Source organism: Bison bison, unplaced genomic scaffold (genome assembly GCF_000754665.1).
Source record: "Bison bison bison isolate TAMUID 2011002044 unplaced genomic scaffold, Bison_UMD1.0 scf7180017864144, whole genome shotgun sequence".
Lineage (NCBI taxonomy): Eukaryota > Metazoa > Chordata > Mammalia > Artiodactyla > Bovidae > Bison > Bison bison.
This window is the reverse complement of record NW_011494716.1, coordinates 1,201,163-1,228,833: the sequence shown is the minus strand read 5'-3', so window position 1 is coordinate 1,228,833 and position 27,671 is coordinate 1,201,163. Positions and strand designations below refer to the sequence as shown.

General features: G+C 48.8%; 1 protein-coding gene across 1 annotated transcript in view; it reads left to right on the top strand.

Annotated features, from left to right (window-relative positions):
- Window positions 1–27,671, top strand: part of TRAP1 (TNF receptor-associated protein 1) — a 55,205-nt gene that overhangs the window by 17,253 nt on the left and 10,281 nt on the right. The window contains exons 4-13 of the mRNA XM_010840487.1: window positions 18,453–18,620; window positions 19,386–19,468; window positions 20,584–20,724; window positions 23,756–23,827; window positions 24,146–24,306; window positions 24,658–24,767; window positions 25,149–25,222; window positions 25,902–26,057; window positions 26,769–26,889; window positions 27,308–27,377. Coding sequence (XP_010838789.1) covers window positions 18,453–18,620; window positions 19,386–19,468; window positions 20,584–20,724; window positions 23,756–23,827; window positions 24,146–24,306; window positions 24,658–24,767; window positions 25,149–25,222; window positions 25,902–26,057; window positions 26,769–26,889; window positions 27,308–27,377 — 1,156 coding nt within the window. The remainder of the gene's footprint in view (window positions 1–18,452; window positions 18,621–19,385; window positions 19,469–20,583; window positions 20,725–23,755; window positions 23,828–24,145; window positions 24,307–24,657; window positions 24,768–25,148; window positions 25,223–25,901; window positions 26,058–26,768; window positions 26,890–27,307; window positions 27,378–27,671) is intronic.

Genomic DNA, 27,671 nt, shown 5'->3' with positions numbered 1-27,671 from the left:
GGGAGGGATTGGGGGCAGGAGGAGAAGGGGACGACAGAGAATGAGATGGCTGGATGGCATCACTGACTTGATGGACGTGAGTCTGAGTGAACTCCGGGAGTTGGTGATGGACAGGGAGGCCTGGCGTGCTGCGATTCATGGGGTCGCAAAGAGTCGGACACGACTGAGCGAGTGAGCTGAACTGAACTGAATTTAGAGAAACAGCAAAAAAAGTATTTAAATAGTTAACTTTTACTATTCAAGGACATTTCCCCAAACTTTTTATATCCCTTTATAAATGTGTTTTATGTCTCTAGTAACTTCTTTTTAATGTTTTTTGTGATTGGGTACTTTTTATAAAGAATGTTGTGAATAGGTTATTTTTGTAAATAGGTTATTGATACACATAGCACAATTCAAAAGATACAGAGGAGTGTGCAGTGAAAAGCATATCTCTTCAGCTTCTACCCTCAGCCACCAGTTCCTCTCCTGAGAGCAGCCCCCTCAGCCCGTTTCTGGGGTGTCCTCACGGAGACACGCTTGGCTTATGAGAAGAAATACACACACATAGTGTGTTTAATCACCATGGTAACAAATGTAGCCCACATTCTGGACCAGGTGTTCTCTTAGTACATCGACCCAGGCTGCCTCACTGTTCTGTGTTTCCGAGTATCCATTATATGTATATTATAATGTATTTGCTAATCCTTTACTGCTGACACTCTGCCTGGTCATTGGCCCCTGACTCCTGGGGGGACCCCTACCCTGGAGTCTCATCTGGTATGTCTTTTAGGGACCTTCTCATGACCCCGACATTGACACTTGGGAAGGGGCTAGCCCTTTTGTGATAGCCATATTTTTTTAGTTTACTGTTTTGAGTAATTAAATATTTGATTGGAAAAATACTGCTTGAGAAATCTTGCTCTCAGTTTTGTCCCCCTCTCCTTCGTTTGCCTCTTGATAGGTCATCACAATTATTCATTGTTTGTGTATCCTTCGTCTATCCTGCCAGTGTTAGATGCGTAGAGTAGGCTTCCCAGGCAGCACTAGTGGTAAAGGAGCCCCTGCCAGCCAGTTCAAGAGACGTAAGAGATGCAGTTGGATCCCTGGGTCAGGAAGATTGCTTGGAAAGGCATGGCAACCCACTCCTGTGTTCTTGCCTGGAGAATCCTATGGACAGGGGAGCCTGGTGGGCTACAGTCCATAGGGTTGCAAAGAGTCAGGCACGACTAACGCGGCTTAGCACACACAGCACATGTGCAGGTATACATTTTTCTTCTGCTGGGTTATGCACTTCTCCATGTTCTGCTATCACTTAATAGATGCTGGAGAGCATTCTGTATCAGTACATAGTTTCCTCAGTCTTTTTTTTTTTTTTAATAGCCACATTATAGTAGTGTGCCCGTGTCAGGAGGCACCATCGTGTATGAGCCCTCCGTTGGTGGACATTTAGGTGGTTCCCAGGAATTTGCTATAGTATATGGCCTTTCATCTCTCTTTATATTCAGGTTTGGCTGTATCCACAGAATAAAGTCCCAAAATGGACTCGCCAGATTAGAAGGTTTGTAATCTTGACCGATGTGGCCAGATCACCTTCCACTGTCCTCAAGCTGCTGAGTACTGTCCCCACAGGGTCACCAGAAGTACAGTCTGAAAAAGTAGTAGCTCTGCGGACTTCCTGTCATCTGAGCTGGTGAAGCTTAACCATGGTTTGAAGTAGAGCAAAATGCCAAAGCGGGGGCCTTCACTCAGGAAGTATTGATTGGGTTGTTCGGGGCCTGCCAGATTCCCTTTCCTGCAGCTCCTCCACTTCCCACCTGCAGGCCGAGCTACACCGAAGGCTTATCCTGCCCTCCCAGGCTTCAGGCAGAGCTGGCCCCTGGCCACGTTACATCCCACAGGCTGAGCCGTGGGGAGCTGCTCTGCTTAGGCTGGTTTCCAGAGGCTCGTGTGCATCTCTGTTTGCAAGTCCAGAGTGACCCAGCAGGGTGGCAGCTGGTGGTTAGCTCCCCACCCCAAAGTCTGTCTGCTTCCCTCCCTCTCCTCTTTCCTCCTTCCCACATCCTTCCCACCTCCCTCCCGTCCTTCCTTCTTTTGGTGAAATGCATGCCATCTAAAAAGGAATGCATGTAATACATCTGTGCCATTTCTAAAAGCGGCATAAAGGAATCCCCATTGCCCACCTCAGGAACAGACGCCACCTTCCCTCAAGGGCACTGTGCGCCCTCCCTGGTATGTCCCCTTCTCTCTCACCCAGAGGTGACCGCTGACTTGAATATTCTGGATCTTATCCCCTTGCTTTTCATTTCTGCATATGTGTGTATATGTAGCTGCACATACATACACACAGTTTGTTGAAATCACACTGGGTGTATTCTGCTGTGACTGTCTTGGGTCCACGTCATTTTCGTAGCTTTATCGGGTAGTGTGCGTCGCCTGCTTACTCGGTTGTGTTACTGTGCCTTCATTTCTTTAGGTGTGATTCCTGCCAGAAGCATGTGTACTGTCGGATCGTTTGGTGTGCTCCAGGTGTTGTCTGTAAGATCCGCCCGTGGCACGTTCTAGAAGATTCCCTCACGTGAACGTGCTGCCTCTGGTTCCTCCGTGCTTGGCACAGGCATGGGGCTACTGCTCGTGCAGGGCTTCTGGAGACGTGTCCTTGTGCGTTTCCATAGGGTGCGTGACTCATTGGAGCTGCTGCATTTAGGGCCTGTGTTTTCACTCCACACTTGACTTCTTCAGAGTGAATCTGGATTTACATTCCATCAGCTGTGCTGTATCCTCACCAGAGCGTGGCATTTCCAGATGTTTTAAATGTTTGTCAGTTTGATGGTTATGAAATGATATTTCAGTTGCGATTTTAACTGCCTTTTAATGGATTGCTAATAAAGTTTTTTTTTTTATGGTTTATTGGCCATATTTCCTTTTCTGTGAAATGCTGTTTATATTTCATGTTCTTTTGCTCCTATCTTTTTCTTCTTGATTGTAAAGAATCTACCTGTAATGTGAAAGACCCAGGTTCAGTCACTGGGTCGGGAAGATTCCCTGGAGAAGGGAAGGGCAACCCACTCCAGTATTCTTGCCTGGAGGATCCCCATGGACAGAGGAGACTGGCAGGCTATACAATTCACGGGGTCGCAAGGAGTCAGACATGACTAAGCAACTAACACTTTCACATATGTATTATTTATGGGTGCTAATCTTTTATCAATAATACTCTTTGTCAGTTGTTGCAAATGTATTCTCCTAGTTTGTAGCTCACCATTTCACTCCCGGCTGGATGTTTGTTTTTCAGAGGGAGATGGAGTTTTTTGTTTGTTTTGATGAACAGAAGTTCTTAATTTTAACTTTGTTAAATACCAGTCTTTTCCTTTATGAATTATCTCAGTGTTCTGTGAATGAAGGTGCGTGGGTCAAACTAGACGTACTATTTTTGTAAATAAAGTTAGATCAGAGCATGGATATACCCATTCTTTCATGTGTTATCTGTGACCAGTCTCCTGCTGCAGCAGCAGAGTTGAGCAACGGGACTCAAAACTCCTAAAATATTTACTGTCTGGCCCTTTAAAGATATCTGCTTTTTCTATGAGAGTCGTTCCCTAATTTCTACCAAATGGAAATGGATGAGCAAGTCTGTCAGCACCTTTTTCCCATCAGCATCTTCTTTTTTTAGTATTTCTTTTCATTTCTTTTCCTTGGCTCTGCCAGTTCTTAGTTGTAGCACGTGGGACCTTTGCTTTTCCTTGTGGCGTGCGGGGTCTTTAGTTGCAGCATGTGGGATCTAGTTCCCTGACCAGGGATTGAACCCGGGCCCCCTGCGTTGGGAGTGCAGAGTCTTAGCTACTGGACCACAAGGGAAATCCCAGAAGCCTCTTATTTGCAGCTTTTATATTTCTCTCTCTTGGTAAACTTTCTCATGGACTTCATTTTCCAGATTAGCAAAGAGCTGCAAACTAGCCATCACAGGCTAATTCTGGTTATAAAACAGTTTTGTTTGGTTCGAACATTTTAAAAAAGTAAATGCAAGCGTTTAAAGTCAGATTTGACGTGGATATTTGAGTTTCTGATTTCTTTTGAAAAATGAAAGGTTCAGAGAGTCTTGGCCTGCGCGCAGTGTGCCCCTTTCTGCGGGCGGAGGTCACTGCCTCTGCAGATGCCGCCCTTACAGCTGTGCTCTCGGTCGCTCCTTTATCCCAAGCCCGTCACTATCATTTCTTTTGCTGCATTATTGTTTTGTGTAGTAGAGTTAATTATATTGATTGACTGTTTACAGGCCTGCTTCACTTTACAGCGCTCTGCTTGGTTGCATTTCACAGATGATTGCGTTTTCTACAGATTGCGGATCTGAGGCAGCCCTGCGCTGAACGAGTCTGTCAGCGCTGCTTTCCGATAGCATTTGCTTGCTTCATGTCTGTGTCTCCCGGTATTTCAGACCTTTTCGTTATTTTTATATTTGTTACAGTGATCTGTGATTTTTGATGTTTTGCTCTTGTAATCGTTTTAGGGTGCCACAAACCACAACCTGTATAAAGTGTGGCAAAATGCTATCAATAGCATCACGTACTACAGAGAACCCTTTGTGAAAGGGAGAGGTTGAGAAATCGCCACAGGCACTCCAGCTTTCAGCACCCACCACCCTCATCAGTCAGCACCCACCGACGGCAGAGCAAGACCTCCACCAGCAAAGAGATTGGGACTTGCTGGAGTCTCAGATGATGGTTAGCATTTTTTAGCAATAAAACATTTTTCAATTAAGGCCTGTACCTTGTGTTTTTAGACGTAATGCTGTTGCACACTTAATAGACCACAGTATAGTGTGAACATAGCTTTTATATGCGCTAGGAGACCCCCAAATTTGAGTGACTTTATCCCGGTAGTTGCTTTATTGTAGTTGTCTAGAACTGAACCTGCAGTATCAAACCAGCCTTGCATCTTTGAGATAAACCTGCTTGGTCATGATGTATCATTTTTATGTATTAATGGGTTTTCCTTGCTTATATTTTATTAAGGACCTCCATGTCTGTGTCCATGAGGGGTACTGGTGTATTATTATGGTGTGTGTGTCTATGTGATGTCTTTGTCAGATTTTGATATCCTCAAAAATTGAAGAGAAGCAGTTCCTTGTTCTGTTTTCTGAAACTTTGTGTAAGACTGGTGTTATTTCTTCCTTGTAACTGAGATAATTCAGTAGAAATTCAGGGCTTCTGTAGAATTTGTGACAGTACCCTTCACTCCTGTTGTTTATGATTGGTATTCTCTTCTTTCTTCATCAGTCTAGCTAGGAGCTTATCTTCTGTTGATCTTTGTCCAGAATCAACTTTGGCTTTGTTCATTTTCTCTATCACTTGTCTGTTTTCTACTATATTGATTTCTGCTCTTTGTCGTTTGCTCCTTTCTCCTGTGTTTGGGTTTAATTTTGTACTTCTTCTTTGTTGTTGTGCTTTAAGGTAATACCTCAGGCCGTCCGTTTTAAGCCTCTTTTCTAACATAAGCACTTAAAGCTGTAAGTTCCCTGCTACATGCTTCTCTAGGTGTATCCCACAACTTTTAATATATTGTATTTTCATTATCATTAAGTATTAAATTTTACCTAATTTCCCTTGTAATTTCTTCTTTGACCCATGGATCATTTAGAATGTGTTAATTTCCAGATAATTGAGGTTTCCTAGGTATTTTATTTTATACATATATATGCTGCTGCTGCTGCTAAGTCACTTCAGTCATGTCCGACTCTGTGCGACCCCATAGACAGCAGCCCACCAGGCTCCCCCGTCCCTGGGATTCTCCAGGCAAGAACACTGGAGTGGGTTGCCATTTCTTTCTCCAATGCGTGAAGGTGAAAAGTGAAAGTGAAGTCGCTCAGTCGTATCTGACTCTTAGCGACCCCATGGACTGCAGCCCACCAGGCTCCTCCGTCCATGGGATTCTCCAGGCAAGAGTGCTGGAGTGGGGTTCCATCGCCTTCTCCGATATACACACACACACAGACTTTTATTTTTGGCCTTGCTGGGTCTGTGTTGCTGCTCAGGCTTTTCTCTGGTTACGGGGAGCAGGGGCTCTTCTAGTTGTGGTGGGTGGGCTTCTCTTGTTTTGGGCTCTCGAGTGCTCGGGCTTCGGTAGCTGCAGCACGTGGGCTCAGGCGTGGCTGTTCTCTGGCTCTGGAGCACAGGCTCAGCAGTTGTGGGGCACAGCCTTAATTGCTCCGTGGCATTGTGGGATCCTCCCAGATCAGGGATTGAACCCATGTCTCCTGCATTGGCAGGTGGATTCTTTACCCCTGAGCCAGCAGGGAAGCACGATATTTTATTATTATTGATTCTAAATTAATTCTGTTGTATTTAGAGAGCTTACTCTGTATGATTTCGTTCCTTCTAAAATTTATTGAGACTCTGGCCCACTTTATGGTCTTTCTCAGTGAATAGACCATGTGTGCAGGAAAAGAATGTTTTCAAGAACTGTATTTTGCACTTGCTACGTATACAGTACTGGATGAATATCCATCAAGCAAAGTGTTTCATGTTGTACCGCGGATGATCTGTGTCTTGATTGGTTTTTTCGCTCTAGTTCTGTCATTTATTGAGCCAGGTGTCAGAATCTCCAGCTATAATTGTGCATTTGTGTTTTTTCTTTTGATTCTTTTAGTTTTGATTTCATTTATTTGAAGGTGTTATTAGGCAAATATGTTCATGTTTAAGTTTTCCTGATGAACTACATCTCTTTAAAATTTATTTAATTGGAAGATAATTACTTTACAATATTGTGATGCTTTTTGCCATATATCAACAGGAATAAGCCACGGGTATACATGTGTCCCCCCTGTACACCCCCCTGAACATCCCTCCCGGCTCCCTCCCCACCCCATCCCGCTGGGTTGTCCCAGAGCACCGGCTTTGGGTGCCCTGCTTCATGCATCGAGCTTGCGCTGGGCATCTATTTTACATGGTAACATACATGTTTCAGTGCTGTTCTTTCAAATCATCCCGTCCTCGCCTTCTCCCAGAGTCCAAAAGCCTGTTTTTTACATCTGTGTCTCTTTTGCTGCACTGCATGTAGGATCATCATTACCATCTTTCTAAATTCCATATATATTTGTTAATATACAATATTTGTGTTTCTCTTTCTGACTTCACTCTGTATAATAGGCTCCAGTTTCATCCACCTCGTTTTTAGAGAAATATCTGTTCTTTTGCCCACTTTTTGATTGGGTTGTTTGTTTTTCTGGTATTGAGCTGCATGTATCAGTATCAGTTCAGTCGCTCAGTCGTGTCCGACTCTCATGCACCCCCCTTTGCAGCATGCCAGACTTCCCTGTCCATCACCAACTCCCAGAGTTTACTCAAACTCATGTCCGTCGAGTCGATGATGCCATCCCACCATCTCATCCTCTGTCGTCCCCTTCTTCTCCTGCCTTCAATCTTTCCCAGCATCAGGGTCTTTTCCAATGAGTCAGGTCTTCGCATCAGGTGGCCAAAGTATTGGAGTTTCAGCTTCAGCATCAGTCCTTCCAATGAATATTCAGGGTTGATTTCCTTTAGCATGGACTGGTTGGATCTCCTTGCAGTCCAGGGACTCTCAAGAGTCTTCTCCAACACCACAGCTCAGCTGCTTGTGTATTTTGAGGATTAATTCTTTGTCAGTTGTTTCGTTTGCTATTGTTTTCTCCCATTCTGAAGGCTGTCTTTTCACCTTGCTTATAGTTTTCTTCGTTGTGCAAAAGCTTATAAGTTTAATTAGATCCCATTTGTTTATTTTTGTTTTTATTTCCATTACTGGTGGGTGGGTCATAAAGGATCTTGCTGTGAACTGCAGCTTTTATCATTCTGATACAGTCTTTTTTTTCCCCTGGTAATACTTTCTATTTTGCAGTCTACTATGTCTGATCTAATGTGGCCATGCCCACCTTTTTTATCCATATTTTTACCTAGCATTTCTTTTTTTTTTTTCATTTATTTCCTTTCCAAAAGGAAAACGAATGCACCGTACAGCATGTGGGATCCCACCCAAGGATGACCCCCACACTCTGTGCAATGGAAGCATGTAGTCTTGGACCACCATGGACCACCAGGGGAGTCCCTGTATTTTCTATTTTAAGTGATTGTTTTGTGGTGGTAGTTTAATCACTAAGTCTTACCCACCTCTGTGACCCAGTGGACTGTAGCCCGCCAGGCTTCTCTGTCCATGAGATTTCCCAGGCAAGAATACTGGAGTGGGTTGCCATTTCCTTCTCCAGGGCATCTTCCCAACCCAGGAATCGAACCTGCGTCTCCTGCATTGTAGCCAGTTATTTTGTGAACAGTGTATAATTAGGTCTTGCTCTATCAGTTCTGACAATCTTTGCCTTGTAATTGGAGTGTTTAGTCCATTGACTTAAAATGTATTTATTGCTAATAGTCAGGTTTATCTCTGTTGTTGTTATTTGTCCCTTCTCATTTTCCCCTCTCTTCTACCTTTCCTGTAGTCTTTTGGATCAAGTAAATATTTTTTAGGATTCCATCTTGGTTTACTAATGCTTTTTTAGCTATACCTCTTTGTGTCATTTTTTGGGTCACTCTGGACAGTGTGATGTTTGTCCATAGCTTCTCATAGTCTGTTTAGAATTAGCATTGTGATGCACCGTACAGACTGTGAAAGCCTGCAACAGCATAGGTGCATTGCTTCCTCCCACCCCACCCTTTATGTTACGTTGTTATCTGCACTGCATGTACGTATGTTAGAAAGCCCACAGACCGTGTTTTTACTTTTTGGTTTAAACTTTGGTAAAATAGTGTTTTAATTTTTGTATATATTATATACTTTTAATTTATTTTCATTTTGGCTTTAAACATTGGTAAAACAATGTTTTAATTTTTGTATGTATTTTAAAGAAACTAGAGGAAAATTCTTTAGTGTTTACCTAGGTTACTATTTCTGACGTTCTGCATTCTTGTTTGAGGATCCAGGTTTCCATCTCGTAGCATTTACATCCAGCCTGAAGGACTGTAGCACTGCTTTAGTTCAGGTCTGCTATTTATGACCAGATGCTGTACCATTGGCCTTCAGCCTCCATTATTTCTGTTGAAAAGTTAGCTGTCATTCAAATTATTGTTTCCCCAAATAATGTCTGGGTTTTTTCTAGTTGCTGCCAAGATTTTCTCTATTTATTTTGTTTTCAACAGTCTGATTACAATGTGCCCAGGTGTCTTTCTTTGATATTATCTTGCTAGTGGTTCATTGAATTTTTGATTCTGTAAATTTGTCTTTGACTAAGTTTGGAGAAATTTTCCAGTTATTATTTCATCAGATATTTTTTCCTGCTCTATTCTCTTTCTCCTCTCCTTCTGGGATTCCAAATGTTAAACTCCTTTCTGTTGTCCCACATATGTCTGAGACCCTGTTCATTTATTTGTAATCTATTTCACCTTGAATAATTTCTGTCGATTTATTTTCAAGTTCATAGACTTTCCTCTGTTGTTTCCATTTGGTTGTTAAACCTCCTAGTTAATTTTTAAGTTTCAGATATGATATTTTCTATATGTAGGATTTCTGCTTGGTTTTTCTTTTATAGTTTATGTCTCTGAAATTTCTCATCTTTTATTTTGAGCATAGTTTGCTTTATGACACATAGTATTATAATGGCTGTTTTTTTTATATATATGAAACTTTTAGTATTTTATTCATTTTCATAGTTTTACAGTATTAGTAAAAATAAAGGCCATTATAAATAAGTATAAAATGGAAGTTGATGAAAAAATAACCCCAAGTCTTCCTTGACTCCCACCCTCCCACCAAAAAACTAGTTAGTATATGGCAAATATCCTTTTCACACATTATCTTTAGGCATATATTCACTTCGTAGTGGTGGATGGTTTAGTCGCTAAATCGTGTCTGACTCTGGTGATCTCATGGACTGTAGCCTGCCAGGCTCCTCTGTCCATGGTGTTTTCCAGGCAAGATTACTGGAGTGGGTTTATTATGGCTGTTTTGAAACCCATGTCCTAAAAAATAAAAATGAAACCTGTGTCCACCAGTCTTCATTGACTGACACTTCTCTTGAACAGGGATTACATTTTTCTGTTTCTGTGTTTGCTGAGTAACTTTTTATTGCATCCTGGACATTGTGGATGTTACCTTGTGGAATTTCTGGATTCTGTTATATTCCTCTGAAGGGTAGTTATTGTTTTAAAGGTGGATATTAACCTGGTTGGCCCCAGCTGCTAACATTTTCTCTTAGGCAGTGTTTGACTCGTTTTTCCTTAACTGGACTGCTTGCGGTTTGGACAGGAGATCAGCCAGAGACTTATCATTCCCCATATTGGAGGCTCCCTCTTTCTGGGATTTCCTCCCTTCACTTTCCATATTCTGTGGTTTTCCAAATCTCTCCTCTGGTTCTTTAGGCCAGAAAAGTACACGTCGTGTGTGTTTTCTCTTAGAGTTTTAGCCACCCTTTGTTGAACCTGTGCTTATTCTGTGCTCTTACCTTTGACTGTCCAGAATCCCCCTGCTTTGTTGACTCTCCAGGGCCCTCTGTAGTCTTCTTCTTGTTCCTAAGTTCGTGGTTGTTATCCACCGGTTTGGTTGATAGGATACATGTCAGCCATACAGGAAGTGGCACTCCACGTAGTAAAGACAAAAGTGAAATTGCTGTTATCCACATCACACTTGAGAAAGTGGGAGGTTTGGGGAGATGTAATTCCAGAAAAACGATCAGTGCATTCCTCACAGCTTTAAATAGTGTGCGTGTATCTAAAGTATGTAACTTAGATGCCATTATGAAGCAAAACCATAGTGAGAACTATGGCTGACGTATAAGAAAGATGGATTTTTTAAAACAAAGCCAAAGAACATACCTCACGTGCCTTCCTTCGTGAGCCCCTCCTGGCAGGCGCGTTTTCAGTTGCTGCTTACTAGTTGGAATGGCCTTGCAGGATCACTGCCGCCATCTGTTGGCTGATTGAATGTGCTTCTGCTTGACTGTAGTCATGTTTTTGTTGATAAAAAGTTTCAAGACTTAAAAAAAATTCTTCTGCATCTGATGCTTTGGCGTATAGAGGAATATGGATGTTCTTGCCTTCAGAGAGTTTGACACTAAGCAATATAAGCTTGTTCCTGCCCTAATTCGGTGAGATGTTATATATTAAGAAAAAGTTGATAGAAGAAATTACACAAACTGGCTTGTAACAAGTTTTAAATTAGTGGCATGGGAAATAAGTGCTCTGATTTATAGTAGGGAGAGATTATTGTGTACTGGGAGGGAGGCCTGATGAAAGAGAGGGCCTCACACTGGGTCCTGAAGCAGTTCAGTTGGAAAGAAATGGCAGGTAGAGGAAGCAGCGTGAGCACTGGCAGATGTGTGTGTCAGATTCAGACTGTCTGTGCTTCCCATCCCGTGATCCCAAACCACCAAACAGATGAATATGCTGTAGCCTGACACTGAGGTTTGTGCTTTTTCCCTTAGGGTGTAGGGGGAGCGTGAGGACAGAGAGAGTGTTTGTATCTGGTTTGGGCAGGCTCATTGCGCTGTTGGTTTGTTCTTAAAATCACTGTAGAAAGTTCAGTTCAGTTCAGTCGCTCAGTCATGTCTGACTCTTTGTGACCCCATGGACTGCAGCTCCCTGTCCATCTCCAGCTCCCGGAGTTTACTCAAACTAATGCCCATCAAGTCGGTGACGCCATCCAACCATCTCATCCTGTGTCGTCCCCTTCTCCTCCCACCTTCAATCTTTCCCAGCATCAGGGTCTTTTCAAATGAGTCAGCCCTTCGCATCAGCTGGCCAAAGTATTGGAGCTTCAGCATCATTCCTTCCGATGAACACCCAGGACTGATCTCCTTTAAGATGGACTGGTTGGATCTCCTTGCAGTCCAAGGGACTCTCAAGAGTCTTCTCCAACACCACAGTTCAAAAGCATCAATTCTTCAGCACTCAGCTTTCTTTATAGTCCAACTCTCACATCCATACATGACCACTGGAAAAACCTGAAGAAAGTTCAGTTCACCTGAAATCAGATCTGCTCTTGATAGTACTATAATCTTGGAATATAACGGAAAGTCTTAAAATCCTGGTTGAAAATATGGGTTGCTTTTTTTCTTTTTTCCCTTTTCTCAACTCTGAGGATTTATATTATTCCAGTCATAAACAACATATTAAATACTCAAAAATATTCTGAATATTAAGTGGAAAACAAAAGGAATAGGAAAAATAAGACATGGGAAATGTAATCGTGGAACAAGGAAGTCCTTTTCAAACAAAAAGATTAATTCCCTTAATATATAAACAGTTCTTACAAATCAATAAGGAAAAATGTAGAAGAAAATGATCAGAGGGTATCAATAGTCCATTAATGAAAAAGGAAATAGAAAATATTTAAAATATGAATAGATGTTCAGTCTTACTCATAAGAGAAATGTAACAGGAGAGAAATAGAAAAACTACAGTAAAATTTTTACCTGACTAATAAGCAAAGATCCAAAAGTTTCATAACAACGTCATCTTGGCAGTAGCATTTTGAAATATTTTTTATTTTGAAATATTTTGTACTTTACAGAGATGTTATAGAAATAGTACTCAGTCTTCCCCTCGTTTCCCCTAATATTAGTGTCTTTGATGGCCGTGGTGTAAGTATTGGAAACTGAAATAACATGGACACGGAGCTACTCAGCCATGTGCCCGTCTCACTGGGCTTTTGCTGGTTTCCCATCCATGTCCTTTGCTGGCCCAGGACCCTCCATACTGTGTACTTGTGTCTCTTCAGCCTGTGTTGTTCCTTCAGGATCGTGGCACTTTTGAAGAGTACTGGCCCATTACTTTAGAGGGTTTCCTTCTATCGGGGTTTGGTGTTTTCTTGATTAGCCTGAGGTGGGTTTTGGTGAGAACATGACAGAAGTCAGGCTGTGCCCTCTCGCGCCACCAGGAGTTGCCGTGTGTGGACACATCTCCTTCCTGATGCTGATGACGACTGTGGTCGCTCAGTTAAAGCCGATCTGCCACTTACTGCACCGTAAAGTACCATTTCTGTCTTCGAAGCCGGGGCGGGGCGGGAACTCTGAGATTCTGCAGATGTTCTGTTCGCGGTGACCGCCCCTCAGCCGTCTGCACCTGTCGCTCGCCTGGTGGCAGTCGTCTGCTTCCACGGCCCCTCTTACTGCTGTCAGGAAGAGGGCTTCTCCTCCGCTTACCGGCTGTTCCTGCCGGCGTGGACTTTCGTCTGCTTTGTTCGCCTGCTGACAGTCCACCCCTGTCACTGTTGTCTGCCCAGGTTGTCCTGGGTTTCAGCACCGGGAGCCTGTGCCCTCCTGGCGTGTCCCATCACCACCTCTGGCACCCCAGGCATTCCCGGCTCATCCAGCGTGTTCTCCAGGGGCCTCAGTTCCTTCTGTGGGCGAAAGGCATTTGCACACTAGAGGTCTAGTGCCGGGGAGGGCGGCCGCCCGCCTGTCTGCCCAGGCTGCAGCACCTCCTGGGAGCAGGTCCAGGCCGGCCGCTCCCCTCGGCGCGAGGCGCGCTCACTGCTGCAGGGCGCTGCTGCCTCTGGGCCTGTCCCTGGACAGACTCAGCAGGTGCACGTGTGTGTGTTGTCACACACTTGTATGCACCTTGACGTTTATGTCTACGCTACACTGGTGCCTCCGCCTGCCGCGTAACAGGTTCAGCCTGGCCTCCCCGCCCTTGACTTGTGCTCACGTGCTTGGTCTGCTGCTGCTGCTGCAGTGATCCACGCTGTCCTTTCTGAGCCCAGCTTTACAGTGTACGCTTAACCCTTGAAGAGCCCAGTTTGAACTGCAAGGTCCCCTTATTTGTGGTTTTTGCCCGCTAAGTAGGTACTGCAGTACTGCACAGTCTGCAGCTGGGTGGAACCCACGAGTGTGGATGTGGTTGTGTTGGAGGGCCAACTGGAGGGCCATACTTGGGTTTTCAGCTTCACGGGGTTGGGGGTTTCTGTGCCCTTAACCCCACCCCCACGTGACTTAGGTGGGTTCTCTCAGGGCAGCTGTGTTACTCATCTTACAGTTGTGCGTGCTTGTTACTGTTTGCATTTCATTTTATGTTCTCCACACACTCTGGCTGCTCTTACTATTTACTCTTTGGGTTTGTGAAACATGACCATGGTTCTGAGTCAGGAGGGAAAAGGATGCTCAGAAATGTCATTTCCCCTCAGCTCTGCTCCCTCATCTCCACCCTTCCTTTCTCCATTCTGTTCCCACCCATCTGTTACGGGTCAAATTGCAATTCCCCCAAAGATGCTGAAATTCTAACCCCAGGACTTGTGAACATGATCCTATTTGAAAATGGGGTCTTTGCAGAAATCAGTTAAATATCATTAGGGTGGGCCCTGATCCAATATGAAGTGTCCTTATAAAAAGGGGAATTCCAACCCAGGGGCAGACACGAACAGAGGCAGACACCGCCGTCTTCAAGCTGAGGTGCCCTGAGGCCCCCGAGGCTGGGGAGGGGGTAGAGCAGGTATCCCCCTGCAGCCCCGCCAGCACTTGGGCTTTATTCCTCCAGCCTTCAGAGCTGGGAGGCGGTAGACTTCTGTTGTTTCCGTGGCCTCGTTGGGGTGCTCTGCCACAACAGCCCCAGGAAGCAAACACCCCGGGTACCCAGTTTCTTGTGGTATAAATCGTGTGCCCCCAGAGACGTGTGCACACCCTCATCTGTGAGTGTGACCTTATTTGGAAAGAGGATCTTTGTCGATTAATAAGATGATGAGGTCATACTGGGTTAGAGTGAGCCCCAAACCCAGTATAACTGGTGACTCAGGAGAGAAATTTGGACACAGAGGAGACCCCCAGGGAAGAGAGGCTGTGTGAGGACAGAGGCAGAGATGGGAGTGAGGCAACGAACCCGGGCGAGGTGTGCACAGACTGTCCCTTGGGGCCCGGAGGACTCAGCCCTGCCGGCACCTTGGTTTTGCACTTCTGGCCTCTGGAACCAGGAGAGATGAAGTTTCTGTGGTTGTAAGCCACCCTGTCCCTTGTTATGACAGCCTTAGGAATTGAATACACAATCTCATTCGTTTCTGGTTTATCCTTCCTGTTGCTTTTGCACAAACGAGTGGGAACATGGATATTTCCCTGTATCTCCTTTCTTCCACGAAGGGTAAATGTGCAATAGATAACTCTTGATCACCTGGAGCATTATTTTCAACAGCACAAGACAGGAAACAGTTTAAACATCCATCAGTTGAACACTAGTTAAATACTTACTCAGTACAGTGGATTATTATTTGTTCATTAAAAGAATAAGCAGCTTTATATGTACTAAAACAGAGCAGTCACTAAGATGTGTTCTTTTTTAAAATGTTATTTATTTTTGGCTGTGCTGGGTCTTTGTTGCTGCAGGGGCTTTTTCTCTAGTTGTGGAGCGCGGAGGCTACTCTAGTTGTGATGTGCGGGCTTCTCATTGCAGTGGCTTCTCATTTCAGAGCACGAGCTCTAGGCTGCGTGGACTTCAGTACTTGCGGCACGTGGCTCAGTAGTTACGACTCCTGGGCTCTGGAGCACAGGCTGAGTAGCTGTACACATGCTTAGTTGCCCCTCGGTATGTGGGATCTTCCTGGACGAGGGATCAAACCCATGTCTCCTGCATTAGCAGGTGGATTCTATACCACTGAGCCACCAGGGAAGCCCTAAGATGTGTTCTTGATAAAAATATTTATGCACAGAAGACTGGAAATAAAATGTGCCAGTCATAATCCAACAGCCCCTTCCCCAGTCTGGGAGCAGGTTTAAAACAGGTAGTTCCTGGGGGTCTGAAAAGGAGAGGCGCCGTTATCCGCTGAATTGTTCAGTTTCGTGTGATTTCTGTTTCTTTGGGGGTAAAGATGGCTTACAACTGGGTGTGAGGGAATGTGACCTGTTCTTTCCTGACAGGACCAAGAGGCAGATGATGAGAAAAGGACCGAGGGTCCTTTGAGCAGGTCCTTTGAGGACAGGAAGCGGGGCAGGGCTGCCGTCAGGGCTCCTTCCCCAAGGTGGGCGGCTGCAGGCCTGCGGGCTGGGAGGAAAGGGTGCGCCCTGGAGGTCTGGGCTGCTGCTTGGTGGAGGGCCTGGAAGGCCAGCCTGAGGCCCATGGAGTTGGTGGGGTTGTGTTCAGGAATGATTCCCCTGAAATTGGAAATATCGAGATGGAGTTGGTATCAGATGAAGGTGTTGAGTTTAAGAGACGGGACGGGTTGCATGGAACAGTGTGCAGGCAGGGGACCACCAGGAAGGCCAAGGGCCCTGGGCGCCGGGGAGGGTGGCGGGGGCTGGGGAGGCCGGGCCAGGGCCAGCGCACCCGCAAGCCCCTGCTGGAAGAGGGTGCCCTGGGGCATGCGCACACACACACACAGACACACACAGCCGTTTACACACACACAGACACACACACTGTCCTTTACACAGACACACACAGACACAAGACACACACAGACACACACACACACTGTCCTTTTCACAGACACACACATACAGACACACACACAGCCGTTTACACACACACAGACACACACACACACTGTCCTTTACACAGACACACACAGACACAAGACACACACAGACACACACACACACTGTCCTTTTCACAGACACACACATACAGACACACACACAGCCGTTTACACACACACAGACACACACACACACTGTCCTTTACACAGACACACACAGACACAAGACACACACAGACACACACACACACTGTCCTTTTCACAGACACACACATACACACAGACGCACACACAGCCGTTTACACACACACACACACACTGTCCTTTACACAGATACACACATACACACAGACACACACAAAGACACACACTGTCCTTTACACTGTCTTCTCTCTCTCTCTCTCTCTCTCTCCCTCCCCCCTTTCCTGAGGCCCCCGAACAGGGAGCGGTTGTTCGATGTAAGAATCTCTAAAATACTTTCAGTGTCCTCGGACTTACGTGGAAGCGTCAGGAACACAACCAGTCTGTGCTTCCAGGGCTGCCTCCCATCTTCCTCCGGGGGTCTCCCGTCACTCCCAATTCCAGTGGTCCAAGCGCTTGTATGTGGAGGGCGATGCTCCACGGAGAACTGAGTCCAGACTGCATCCTGAGGCCCAGTCCGGTCTCGCATCCATCACTGATTTCAGCCTGAAGTCCTCTCACTTTAAAGCAGAAGGTCCCCAGCTTTTGTGGGGAGCCAGGAGCGCTATCCCTGGGAGGGGAGGCAGTGTGGGGTCACACAGTCTGCTGGCATCGTACGTCCTGCGTCAGCACCATCTGGAACCACAGGGACCCCAGCAACCCTGCCTGGGCTGGTGCAGACTTGAATGCTGTAACCAAATGCCACTTAATTCCAGAAGAAATACCCCAGTTTTTTAGGGGGAACAGGTATGGATGATGTGAACAATGCAGCTAGGCCAGAGAATTAAATATTCAGACTATCTGGAAACTATTTTCTAAGTTAGGGTGGTTTTAAAGATATTCCTCATATAGGTAAAGGCTAAAGTGTGTTATCTGTAAATCCAAAAATAAGCTTAAAGAGAAGGCAGATATTTACACCTTGTAGGAATGTGGAAGCTGATAACGTTGATTTTGAAAGCCACGAGTTACTTCTAAATCATTCCTTCCTGACTGCCACATGTGCGGAGTGTGTAACAGGCAGCTGCAGCTTGTCGTGGCCTAGACTTTGACACGGAGTGTCCTCTGTTCGGAGCCTTGAGAGTGCCGGGCAGCGAGCCCCTTCCTCACAGCGCCGGCCCCCGGCCAGTGTCTTCAGGGTGCTGGTGAGGACTGGCTGCATCCTGCCCATTGGGTGGAGGGGCTGTGTGTTTCTGTGGTGTCCGGCAGCCACGCCGGGCCGGGGCTGCAGTGTCATGTTGGCGGGTTTTCCTTCTCCCCGCGCAGTGGTTCCTTGGTCCACTGTGCTGAACAGGAAGTTACTGAAAAGTAACTGGAGAGACACTGAATCCCATTCCTAGTTATGAGGCAGAGGAGATCATGCCCTGGTTTGCAGACTGTAAATACACTAATTTAAAAGACTCTGGTGGACAGGAGAGGACTCAATGAAGATTCTTTGGAAGATGACAGGACAGTTTTGGAACATGCACATCTAAAAATCTGACTCCCTCTTAGGGAGTATTTTTTCTCCTTTTTCCATGTTAGTTACACAGTAAGGAAGGCTGGCCTGTCATTATTTCTGGCTCTGGGAGGGGATGTGAGCATGGAGACACATGTGAGTTTGGTGGGTTTATGCACCAAATCGGGGGCGCACGTGGGAAGTGGGGTCAGAAGGTACCTCCCCATTCCTGCTGTTCTGCCCCGAGTTTTCTGTGTTCTTGGTATTTGCCACGTGTGGGGCGGTGTTGGCAAAACTACCCACTGACTACCGGCTAGATGCGCAGTGCTTGTCACTTCGGATTTCTCCAGGGTGACACTGGTCTCTGGAGCCTGCTTTGGTGTGAACAAATCAGGGTATTCTGTCCTGATGTCCTGTTAACTCTCATTCTTCCTCATGTTTGTCTTTTCAGGGAAACCAGTTCTGTGTCCCTGGAGGCCCCCAGCTCAGTCCTGGGGTCCCCGGCGAAGCCTGGCCTCGAGCTTCCACGTGGGACGGCCGTTCAGCTCCCAGGCTGCTGAGGACCAGGCGGAGGCGGGGCCCCTGCACTCGGTCATCAGCAGCTCGGAGGCTGTGCAGGGTGAGGCGTGGCGCAGGGTGGGGCGTGCGGCCCGGGGCCCCGGAGTCTGCTGCCTCCCGAGGGGGTACTGAGGCAGAAGCAGTGCTTGAGGGAACCACGCACTCACTTCAGACGAAGGAAGGGCTTGGTTGGAGGGAGGGGTCCCCAAAACAATGCCTCCTGCGTTTCCGGCTTCCCTGGCGCTTCTGACTTCCATCCTGGCGCGTCTGGCGCCCTCTGGTGGTCACCGGGAGTTGGCGTAGGCGCCTGCACATCTGCTAATGATCACCAAGCTGACGGAAGCTCAGCACTCCCGGGACGTGTGGAGGGCAGGCTCCGGAGCCGGTCCTGCCGCGGGTCCGTTTCTGGCTTTCAGATGAGACAGCAACAGAGTACTTAATGCTTGGGTTAAGAGGAGTGAGTTTTTCTCCTTTGCTTTCTAAATGATTAATCTGGAAACCACCGCATTCACGAATCGAATCCGAGGTCTGGTTGTGGAGGCACGTCGACAGCTTTTCCAAGCAGTGTGACCTGAGGACTGCAGGCTCCGGGGAGGAGGGTGGGTGTGGGCTTGTCCGCGCTTCTCGGGGAGAGGGAACCCTTGATCTGCTCTTTTGTCTGAGCCCAGATGCTTGGGTTTTTTGTGTTTTTTTTTCTTCTTTTGTTCACTGTTTTGAAAAATGTTTAAAACTCCTTATCTTAAAGATTTTTTTGAATGTCGCAAAGCATGTTCTCCTGTGAAAAAAGACGTTAACTTTCCTGGTTGTGTCTGTGGTTCGTTACTAGGTTCTGCTACCAAACACGAGTTCCAAGCTGAGACGAAGAAGCTCCTAGACATTGTTGCCCGTTCCCTATACTCAGAAAAAGAGGTGCGTGCCTGCTAATCACTCCCAGCGCTGGCTGGTTCTGTTGGCAAGACTGTTTCTGTGCTGTCCTGGGGAAATGCCAGCTAGTGGATTAGCAGTGAGAAGGCATTAAATTTGGACAGGTACTGATCTTGGCTACCAATGAGAGTATTCTTACTAAAATCCATTGGGGTTTATGGACAGATATATCCAGGTAATTCTTTGAGCCACAATGAACCTGGGAAGTAATGCATTTTGCTGTTAATTTAAAAGTCTCAGGTGTTGGTGTGGGGCCCTGCTGAGGTCCATTTCTGGGGTATTGCCCATGGGCTCTGGACCCCGGATTCACCTCCCTCATCACCTGGCCTCACCAGCCACGGTCTGTGGGGCTGAAGGAAGAAGACCCCCCTGTGTGGAGCAGAGCAGCAAGGAGCGCCCGGGGCCTTTGTGAGGAGACAAAGCTGCTCCAGGCTGACAGGCCGTGGTGAACCATTGTTCCACGCTGGTTGTTGCTAAAATGCAGAGAATTTGAGAGGGGTAAAGCACAGCTTTCCAAAATGAAAGGACCTTCTAGGAAGTATGTCCAGGTCTTGTCCTGCTGAACTCCATCCCCAGGTGGCCCTGTGACACCCCGCTTCTTCTCTCGGGGCCAGGTCAGCCCTCCCATGTGCTGCGTCTGACTGTGAGTGGAGCTTTCTCAGAGGAGAAGAGCTGTGCACACCCGGGTTGGTCGTGGGGCCTCTGGCCCCCTTTTCTCCTGAACGTGGGAGGTCTGGTTTGTGGCAACCCACTAGATTAAGTGAAGCTGGTGAGCCCTTCCCGGAGAAGAGAAAATATGTTTTGAGGATATTTTGACATCCCTGGGCAAGAGTTGAGAAAGAAGTCATCTCACGGGCCCTTGAAGTTGGCAGTAACAGACTCCTAGCTCCAGGCTGATGCTGAGGAAGCAACAGTAGAGTCAGAGGTGACAGAAAGCTGGGCCAGGGGAACATGATCCACCTCCAGTCATCCTGCGGGCGGCTCTGGGGAAACTGGCTTTGAGGACGGTGGGAAGTCTTTATCTGGCTAAACGCTTCCCCCCAGCCGGTAACACTGCTGCAGAGGCTGCTAACAGACAGGTCTCATCTCCATTTACATAGGTGTTCATTCGTGAGCTCATCTCCAACGCGAGCGACGCCTTGGAAAAGCTGCGTCATAAGCTGGTGTCTGAAGGCCAAGCGCTGCCAGACATGGAGATTCACCTGCAGACCGACGCCGACAGAGGCACCATCACAATCCAGGTGCCTCCCCTGATGGGCCGGGAGACGGGCTGCCTGTCCGTCACGTCTCTAGGCTCCCAGTGGCCTGCTGACCACCTTGAACTGAATATAGTTCCCTGTGCTGTATACAGTAGGCCCTTGGTGTTTGCTCCTATATATTCCTGTTTGCATCTGCTCACCCCAAACGCCCAGTCCTTCCCTTCTCCACCTGCCCTGTCCTGTGGCAGCTGCAAGTCTGTTCCCTATGTCTGATTCTGTTACTGTTTCATAGATTTGTGTCTTGTCTTAGTCACATCTTGGTGATATTATAAGATAATCGTCCTTCTCTAATCTCTCAGTCCATCCGTGTTGCTACAGATGGCATTGTTTCATTCTTCTTTCTGGCTGAGTCACACTCCATCGTGTGTGTGACACACACGCCACATCTTTTCCATCCATCCATCGATGGACATTTAGCTTATTTCCAGGTCTTGACTATTGTGAACAGCGCTGCTGTGAGCGTGGGGTGTGTGTATCTTCGTGAATTGGAGTTGTGTCTGGATATGTGCCCAGGAGTGGGATTGCTGGATCATGTGGGAACCCTGTTTTTAGTTTTGTGAGGAGCCTTCATACTGTTTTTCATAGTGGCTGCACCAATTTACATTCCCATCAACAGTGTAAGAGGGTTCCCTCTTTGAAGAGGAGCCCCATCATTCAAAGATAAGTACTGTTAACATTTCAGTATATGTCTAATAGGGTTTGTCTATATATCCAAACAGGTTAAAAAAGTTTTTTTGACCACTCTGCGTGGCTTGTGGGATCTTACTTCCCCTGGGATTGAACCCAGGCTCTCAGCATTGAGACCGTGGAGTCCTAACCACTGGACCACCAAGGAATTCCCTTAACAGATTTTTAAACCAAGTAGTATTTTTTATGTAAGGTGACCCTTGAACAACACTTGGGTTGAGAGGGGAGGCCCTCCTCACAGTCTAAGATCCACACAGAACGTATAGTCTGTCCTCTGAATACCTGGTTCCTCCACGTTTGTGGGTCTTCCTCTGTGGTTCCTCTGTACCCACAGTTCTGCATCCAGCTGCTGCTGTTCAAGGGTCAGCTGTGCTCTTCACATTTTTGACCGTACTTTTATTGCATGTTCTTGTATGTTCTCTGGTACTGTATTTTAATCACAGCTGTTTGGATTAACAGTCTTACTGTAGACACAGCAATACTTTTGGTGCTATTACAGTTTAAGGTCATAAAGTTAGAAAGGCAGAAGTGGGGTTTATCAGGCGGTGGCCCTGAGGGCCATCACGTTCCCGAGGTAGCTGCTCTAGGCCCTGCTGCCCGCGTCTCTGGGGGGCGTCCACCCCTGTGGGCCCCTTCCCAGCAGGCCTGGCTCCGCCGCTCAGAACAGCCGCTGGTTTGTGATCTTCTGTCTGCTCCTCTCTGCTCTGTGCGTGTGTGCCTTTCTTGCCGGCCGCTGCTGCTGTTTTAAGAAGCTTTATTGAAGTATGTTTATGTACGATCAGGTCCCCCAGGTTCACGTGTTCAGGGAGTTTAGGCTAACACAGTCGTGGGCCCACCATATCACTGGGGTCGTCACCCAGCATTCCCCAGCCTTCCTAGCCCTCATCAGCACTGGCCTGCTTTCTGTGGCTGTGGTTTTCTATTTTCTATGGTCTCACATAAACACAGTTACACAGGAGGTGGTCTCTTGAGTTTGACTTTTCACTTGTCACAGTGGTTTTGAGAGTTCTCCACGCGGTCAGACAGATCAGTAGTTTATTCCTTTCTGTTACTGAGAAGTGTTCTGCTGTATGAAGGCATCACAGCTTCACCAGTCTCTTCACCAGCTTCTCCAGTGAGCACTGGAGATGATAGGGATCGAGCTGCCATGAATATTTCAGTCTTTGTGTGGACACATGTTTTCATTTCTTTTGGGTAAATACCTTGGAATAGGACTGCTGGGTTGTAAGGAAAGTGTCTGTTTAACTTTAGAAGAAACTGCCAAGCGTTGCCAAAAGCAGGTGTCCCATTCTGCGTTCCTCCTGGCAGCACGTCCTTGACATGCTCGTCATTGTTGGTCTTTAATTTCAGCCATTTTAGTGAGCGAGCATTTTAGTGAGCCATTCCCTAATGGTTGGGGACCCTGGTGGCTCAGAGGTTAAAGCGTCTGCCTGCAATGTGGGAGACCCTGATTCGATCCCTGGGTCAGGAAGATCCCCTGGAGAAGGAAATGGCAACCCACTCCAGTGTTCTTGCCTGGAGAATCCCATGGATGAGGAGCCTGGCAGGTATAGTCCATGGAGTTGCACAGAGTCGGACACGACTGAGCTACTTCACTTAACTTCACTTCCCTAATGGTTAAAGGTGCTTGTCATTCACATGAATCTTCTTTGTGAAATGCCTTTCAGATTTTTGCTCATTTTTAATCAGTTTGTTTGTCATTTTATTGCATTGTAAGTTCTTTGTATATTCTAGATTCAAGTCCTATATCAGATACACTTTGCAAATATTTTCCCCTAGTCGGTGACTTGCCTTTTTATTTTCTTAGGTAATGGCTTTTGAAAAGCATAAGTTCTTAGTGAAATGCAGTTTATCACTTTTATGTTTCATGCTTTTGGTGACCTACTGAAGAAGTCTCTACCTGTTCCAGAGAGATAAACGATTTCCTCCTGTCTTTTCTTTTAGAAGTTTTGCAGCCTTGGCTCTTACACTCAGCCCTCTGATCACATGGTGTCTGCGTAAGGGAGATGGGCTGGGCGCTGCTCCGCCTGTGGCTGCTGCTTGTTTCGGCACCGTTTGTTCTTCCTGTCTGCAGTGATTTGTCTTGGAACCTTTGTCACAAATCGTGTGACGCTGTGAAGCTCTTCCTGGACTCGGTTTTGTCCCTGTATCTAAGTTAGTCTGTCCTCTGGTGAGGTTTCCCCAGTAAGGCCTGGCTGGTGTGACTGGAATCCGCCTTTCCTGACAACCCTGTTGTGATGTCACGGGCCATGAGCAGGTCCGTCTTGTGCGCTTGTGCCTGGCGCTCCGCACACACGCCCTGGTGTTCAGCCTGTCTGTCTCCTAGGACACTGGCGTCGGGATGAGCCAGGAGGAGCTGGTGTCCAACCTGGGAACCATCGCCAGGTCCGGGTCAAAGGTGAGGCCCCCACCTTCCCTAGGGTGCTACCACCGCTCCCCTCAGGTCAAGCATCCTAAGGGCAGCTCCGACCAGGGCTGGTCCCAGACGCGCTGGATGCCAGCTTCAGAGGTCTGTCCTCCAGCGCGTTTGTGCCACTGGGGGCCCTCTGTCCAGGATTTCCCTGCGTCGTCATGGGACCCTCAGAGGTAGTTTGTTATTTGCTGGATGGACCGGCTGGAGTGGGTACTTTGCCCACAGCTAGAAACTGGCTGACCCCAAGTTCAAAGCCAGTCCATTCCCGCGTGACACGCCCCTCTGACCGGCCTCACCCTACAGGCCTTTCTGGATGCGCTGCAGAACCAGGCGGAGGCTGGCAGCAAGATCATCGGCCAGTTCGGTGTGGGCTTCTACTCAGCCTTCATGGTGGCTGACAGAGTCGAGGTCTATTCTCGCTCGGTGGATGCAGGCAGCCTTGGGTACCGGTGGCTTTCAGATGGGTGAGTGAGTGAATGGGTCCCATGTCACGCATAGAGTGTCCCCCAGGCCCTGGAGCCACCAAGGCAACTGTCACCCGCCATGCAGAGTGGGACTCCGGAACATGGAGGCCTCACAGGAGGGGGTCTCCCGGGGTCTGGCGCTCGCCGGCCACCACAGGGAACTTGAGGCCCAGAGGTTGTGCTCATGAGCAGGAGCCCCACACCCCAACCCCAGCACCACTGTCCCCGGGGGAGGGGGTCACAGCTGGGTTCAGAAGTGGTGAGGCTCTGGCTCCCTTTCTGTTCGAGTCCCGGGGCCACACGGGCCTTGTCAGCGCTGACGGATGGACTCACCTCCCCTTCCCCTCTTAGCTCTGGGGTGTTTGAAGTTGCCGAAGCCTCGGGAGTTAGAACTGGGACGAAAATCATCATCCACCTCAAGGCCGACAGCAGAGAGTTCGCCAGCGAGGCCCGGGTTCGAGGTGAGCGTGAGCCTAGGCTGCCGGGACAAGCTTGGTGGGGGCTCAGGGTCGCATCTTCGTCCCACTGCTGTGTGGTGTCACTGACCACCCGCCCGGCCTGAGTCCAGGCTCCGGACAACCAGAGTGGGCGCAGTGCTGGGTACTCCCCGCTGTCCAGGTCTCACTGATGCTACTGAACGTGCCCAGCGCCTTCCAGGGGTCACGGTACCCCATGAAACCCTGATTGGGCTGCCAAGAGGTGTGCATGTCTCATGGTGGCCTGGGCCCCCTGACCCGGTTCTGGAGCAAGTTCTACTCCCCATGGGGGCAGGGCAGGGACGAGGCTTCCCAGAGCTTTCGTGTCTAGAAGCTTCTGGTATTCGTTGTTTCTGTGTCTTCCAGATGTGGTGACAAAGTACAGCAACTTTGTCAGCTTCCCTTTGTACCTGAACGGAAGGCGCATGAACACTCTGCAGGTGAGGCCTGCTGCATGCGGGCTTGGCGGCCGTGGAGCTGAGCTGCTGCCTGTCGGGCCGGCCAGGCAGATGGGCCTGGGGTGGCTGGCCGAGCCCCAGCATGGGATGTTCTGGGCGGGAAGGGCGGCGAGACCTGTGGGTGCAGGTCCATGTGCGCCAGGAGTCACCTTCACAGCGCACGCCCCGCGCTCCTGGCTGTGTTCAGTCACTCTGCCCTCAGCACCGTCAGTTCTAGAAAAGGTCACCCCTGCCCCCCTCAGAAAGAGACCCCCAGCATCACCAGCCCCTTCCCTGAGCCCCCAGTAACCACTGTCCGCTTCCTGGTTGCTTATTCTGGACGTTTCATAGAAATGGAATCAGAAATCACGTGGCCTTCTGCGTCTGGCGTCTTACCGTGTTTTCAGGGCTCAAGCTGGTGGGAGCGCCTTGGCTCTCTCTCCCTTTCCGGCTCAGTTGCCTTCCCTGAGCCTCTCACCTCCCGGCGGTTGGTGCTGGTCACGTGCGGCCTCGTCCAGGTTTTGCCTCCCGCTCGCTCTTCCTGATACTGCTGGGGACAGGGCACTGGTTCCAGAGCCATGTGTGTGTCCATCTGTCTGTCCAGCACTGGGCACCGCGAGCTCTGCCCACACATTGTTGGGAAGGTGTGTCTGAAACAACATCCCTGTTCCTCCTTTTCCAGGCGATCTGGATGATGGACCCCAAGGACGTGGGCGAGGGGCAGCATGAGGAGTTCTACTGCTACGTTGCGCAGGCCCACGACAGACCACGCTACACCCTGCACTACAGGACGGACGCGCCGCTCAGCATCCGCAGCATCTTCTATGTGCCGGACGCGGTGCGCACCCCCACCCGCCCTGGCCCGCGCTCGGGTTGAACCCAGCCTTCCTGGCTTTGAGCCTGGAGCCCATTTCTCTCTGCTGAGCATGCACGTGCGTCCCCAGGACCTGTCAGGAAAGCAGAGCCCTGGGTCCCCGCTTAAGCAGATCCCCACAGGGCTGTGTGCAGACTGCAGTCCTGGTCGGGAGCAGGCTCGGCAGAGGTGACCCTCTGGCCGTCGCGGGCCCTGCGCCAGCACGCGCTCCACTGCCGAGTTCAGTGCCAGGGCCCATGGGCCACACTGAGACAGGCACGTGGGGCTGGGTTCCAGAAGCATGTCCCAAGACATGGGAACTTGAATTTCTCTTACTTTTCACATGTCATAAGGTACTCTTTTTTGCTTTTTTCCTACCATTTAAAAATGGAAGAACTGTTCTAAGCTGCGTGAACGGTTGATCTGGCCTGTGGGCTCTAGTTTGCCAACCCCTGGCCCCAGAAGGTTAGGTTCTGTTCAGAGGGTCAGACCAGTCATCGTGTTTATGGGGAGGGCGGCAGCTGCCCAGAGAGGCCCCGCCTGGCCCAGAGCCTTGGTGTCGGGGCCAGCCTCTCCGGGCACCACACATACACCCCAAATCTCCTGGCCTAGACGGCCTCAGGAAGGGCCCCTGACTGTGGCACTCCGCCTCTGCAGGGCCTGCTCCTCCTGACACTGCCCTTGCTTTGCCTCCAGAAACCATCCATGTTTGACGTGAGCCGGGAGCTGGGCTCCAGCGTGTCGCTGTACAGCCGCAAGGTCCTCATCCAGACCAAGGCCACCAACATCCTGCCCACGTGGCTGCGCTTCGTCCGGGGTTCGTATCCGTGCCCAGCGTGTGGCTGAGGCCCTGCAGCCCTGGGAGCAGCTCCTCCTGGGAAGGCTCACCTGTGCTGAGCTCAGGGGATGGGGGGTGTCGGTGGGGGAGCCGCATCCTCATAGCTCGGGGCCTCTTCTCGAGCTCCCCGCCTCCAGACACTGGGTTCAGTTGACTGATCCATGACAGTTTTATGATTTTGAGCAAAAAATCTAGGAGGTGGCTTTCAGAGAGTCCAGCAGATGCTGAAATTGTAGAAACTGTCCCGGCAGAGGCTTGCTGGCCTTGCCTGCTTTTCTTCCGACCCTGTGACCCAGGTCATGACCTGGACACAGCGTGGGTGAATTCTGGGATGAGGGGTTGGGCAGGGAAGCCCCCGAATGTCCGCTGCTCTTACCCACACGTGGCCACGTCTCAGGTGTGGTGGACAGCGAGGACATCCCCCTGAACCTCAGCCGGGAGCTGCTGCAGGAGAGCGCGCTCATCAGGTGAGTCAGTGGATGCGGCACTGCCTGGGCAGGCCTGCCTCTGCCACCAGAGGTGGGCTCGAAGCTGCCCAGCCTGGAGCACAGGTGCCCACGGAGCTGTGGCAGGGGCACATGCAGTTCACCTGTGCTCTGCCTCGTGGTTCCCTTCGGTTTCCATGAGGGTTTTGGGGACCGACGTGCAGAAGCGCTCCTGCTGCCACGTGTCCCTCCCTCAGCCGAGCCCCGGCCCCCGGCCCCAGGGCGGCCGCGGCAGGGAGGCTCCAGAGGCTGTCCTGGACGGACGAGGTGGAGGAC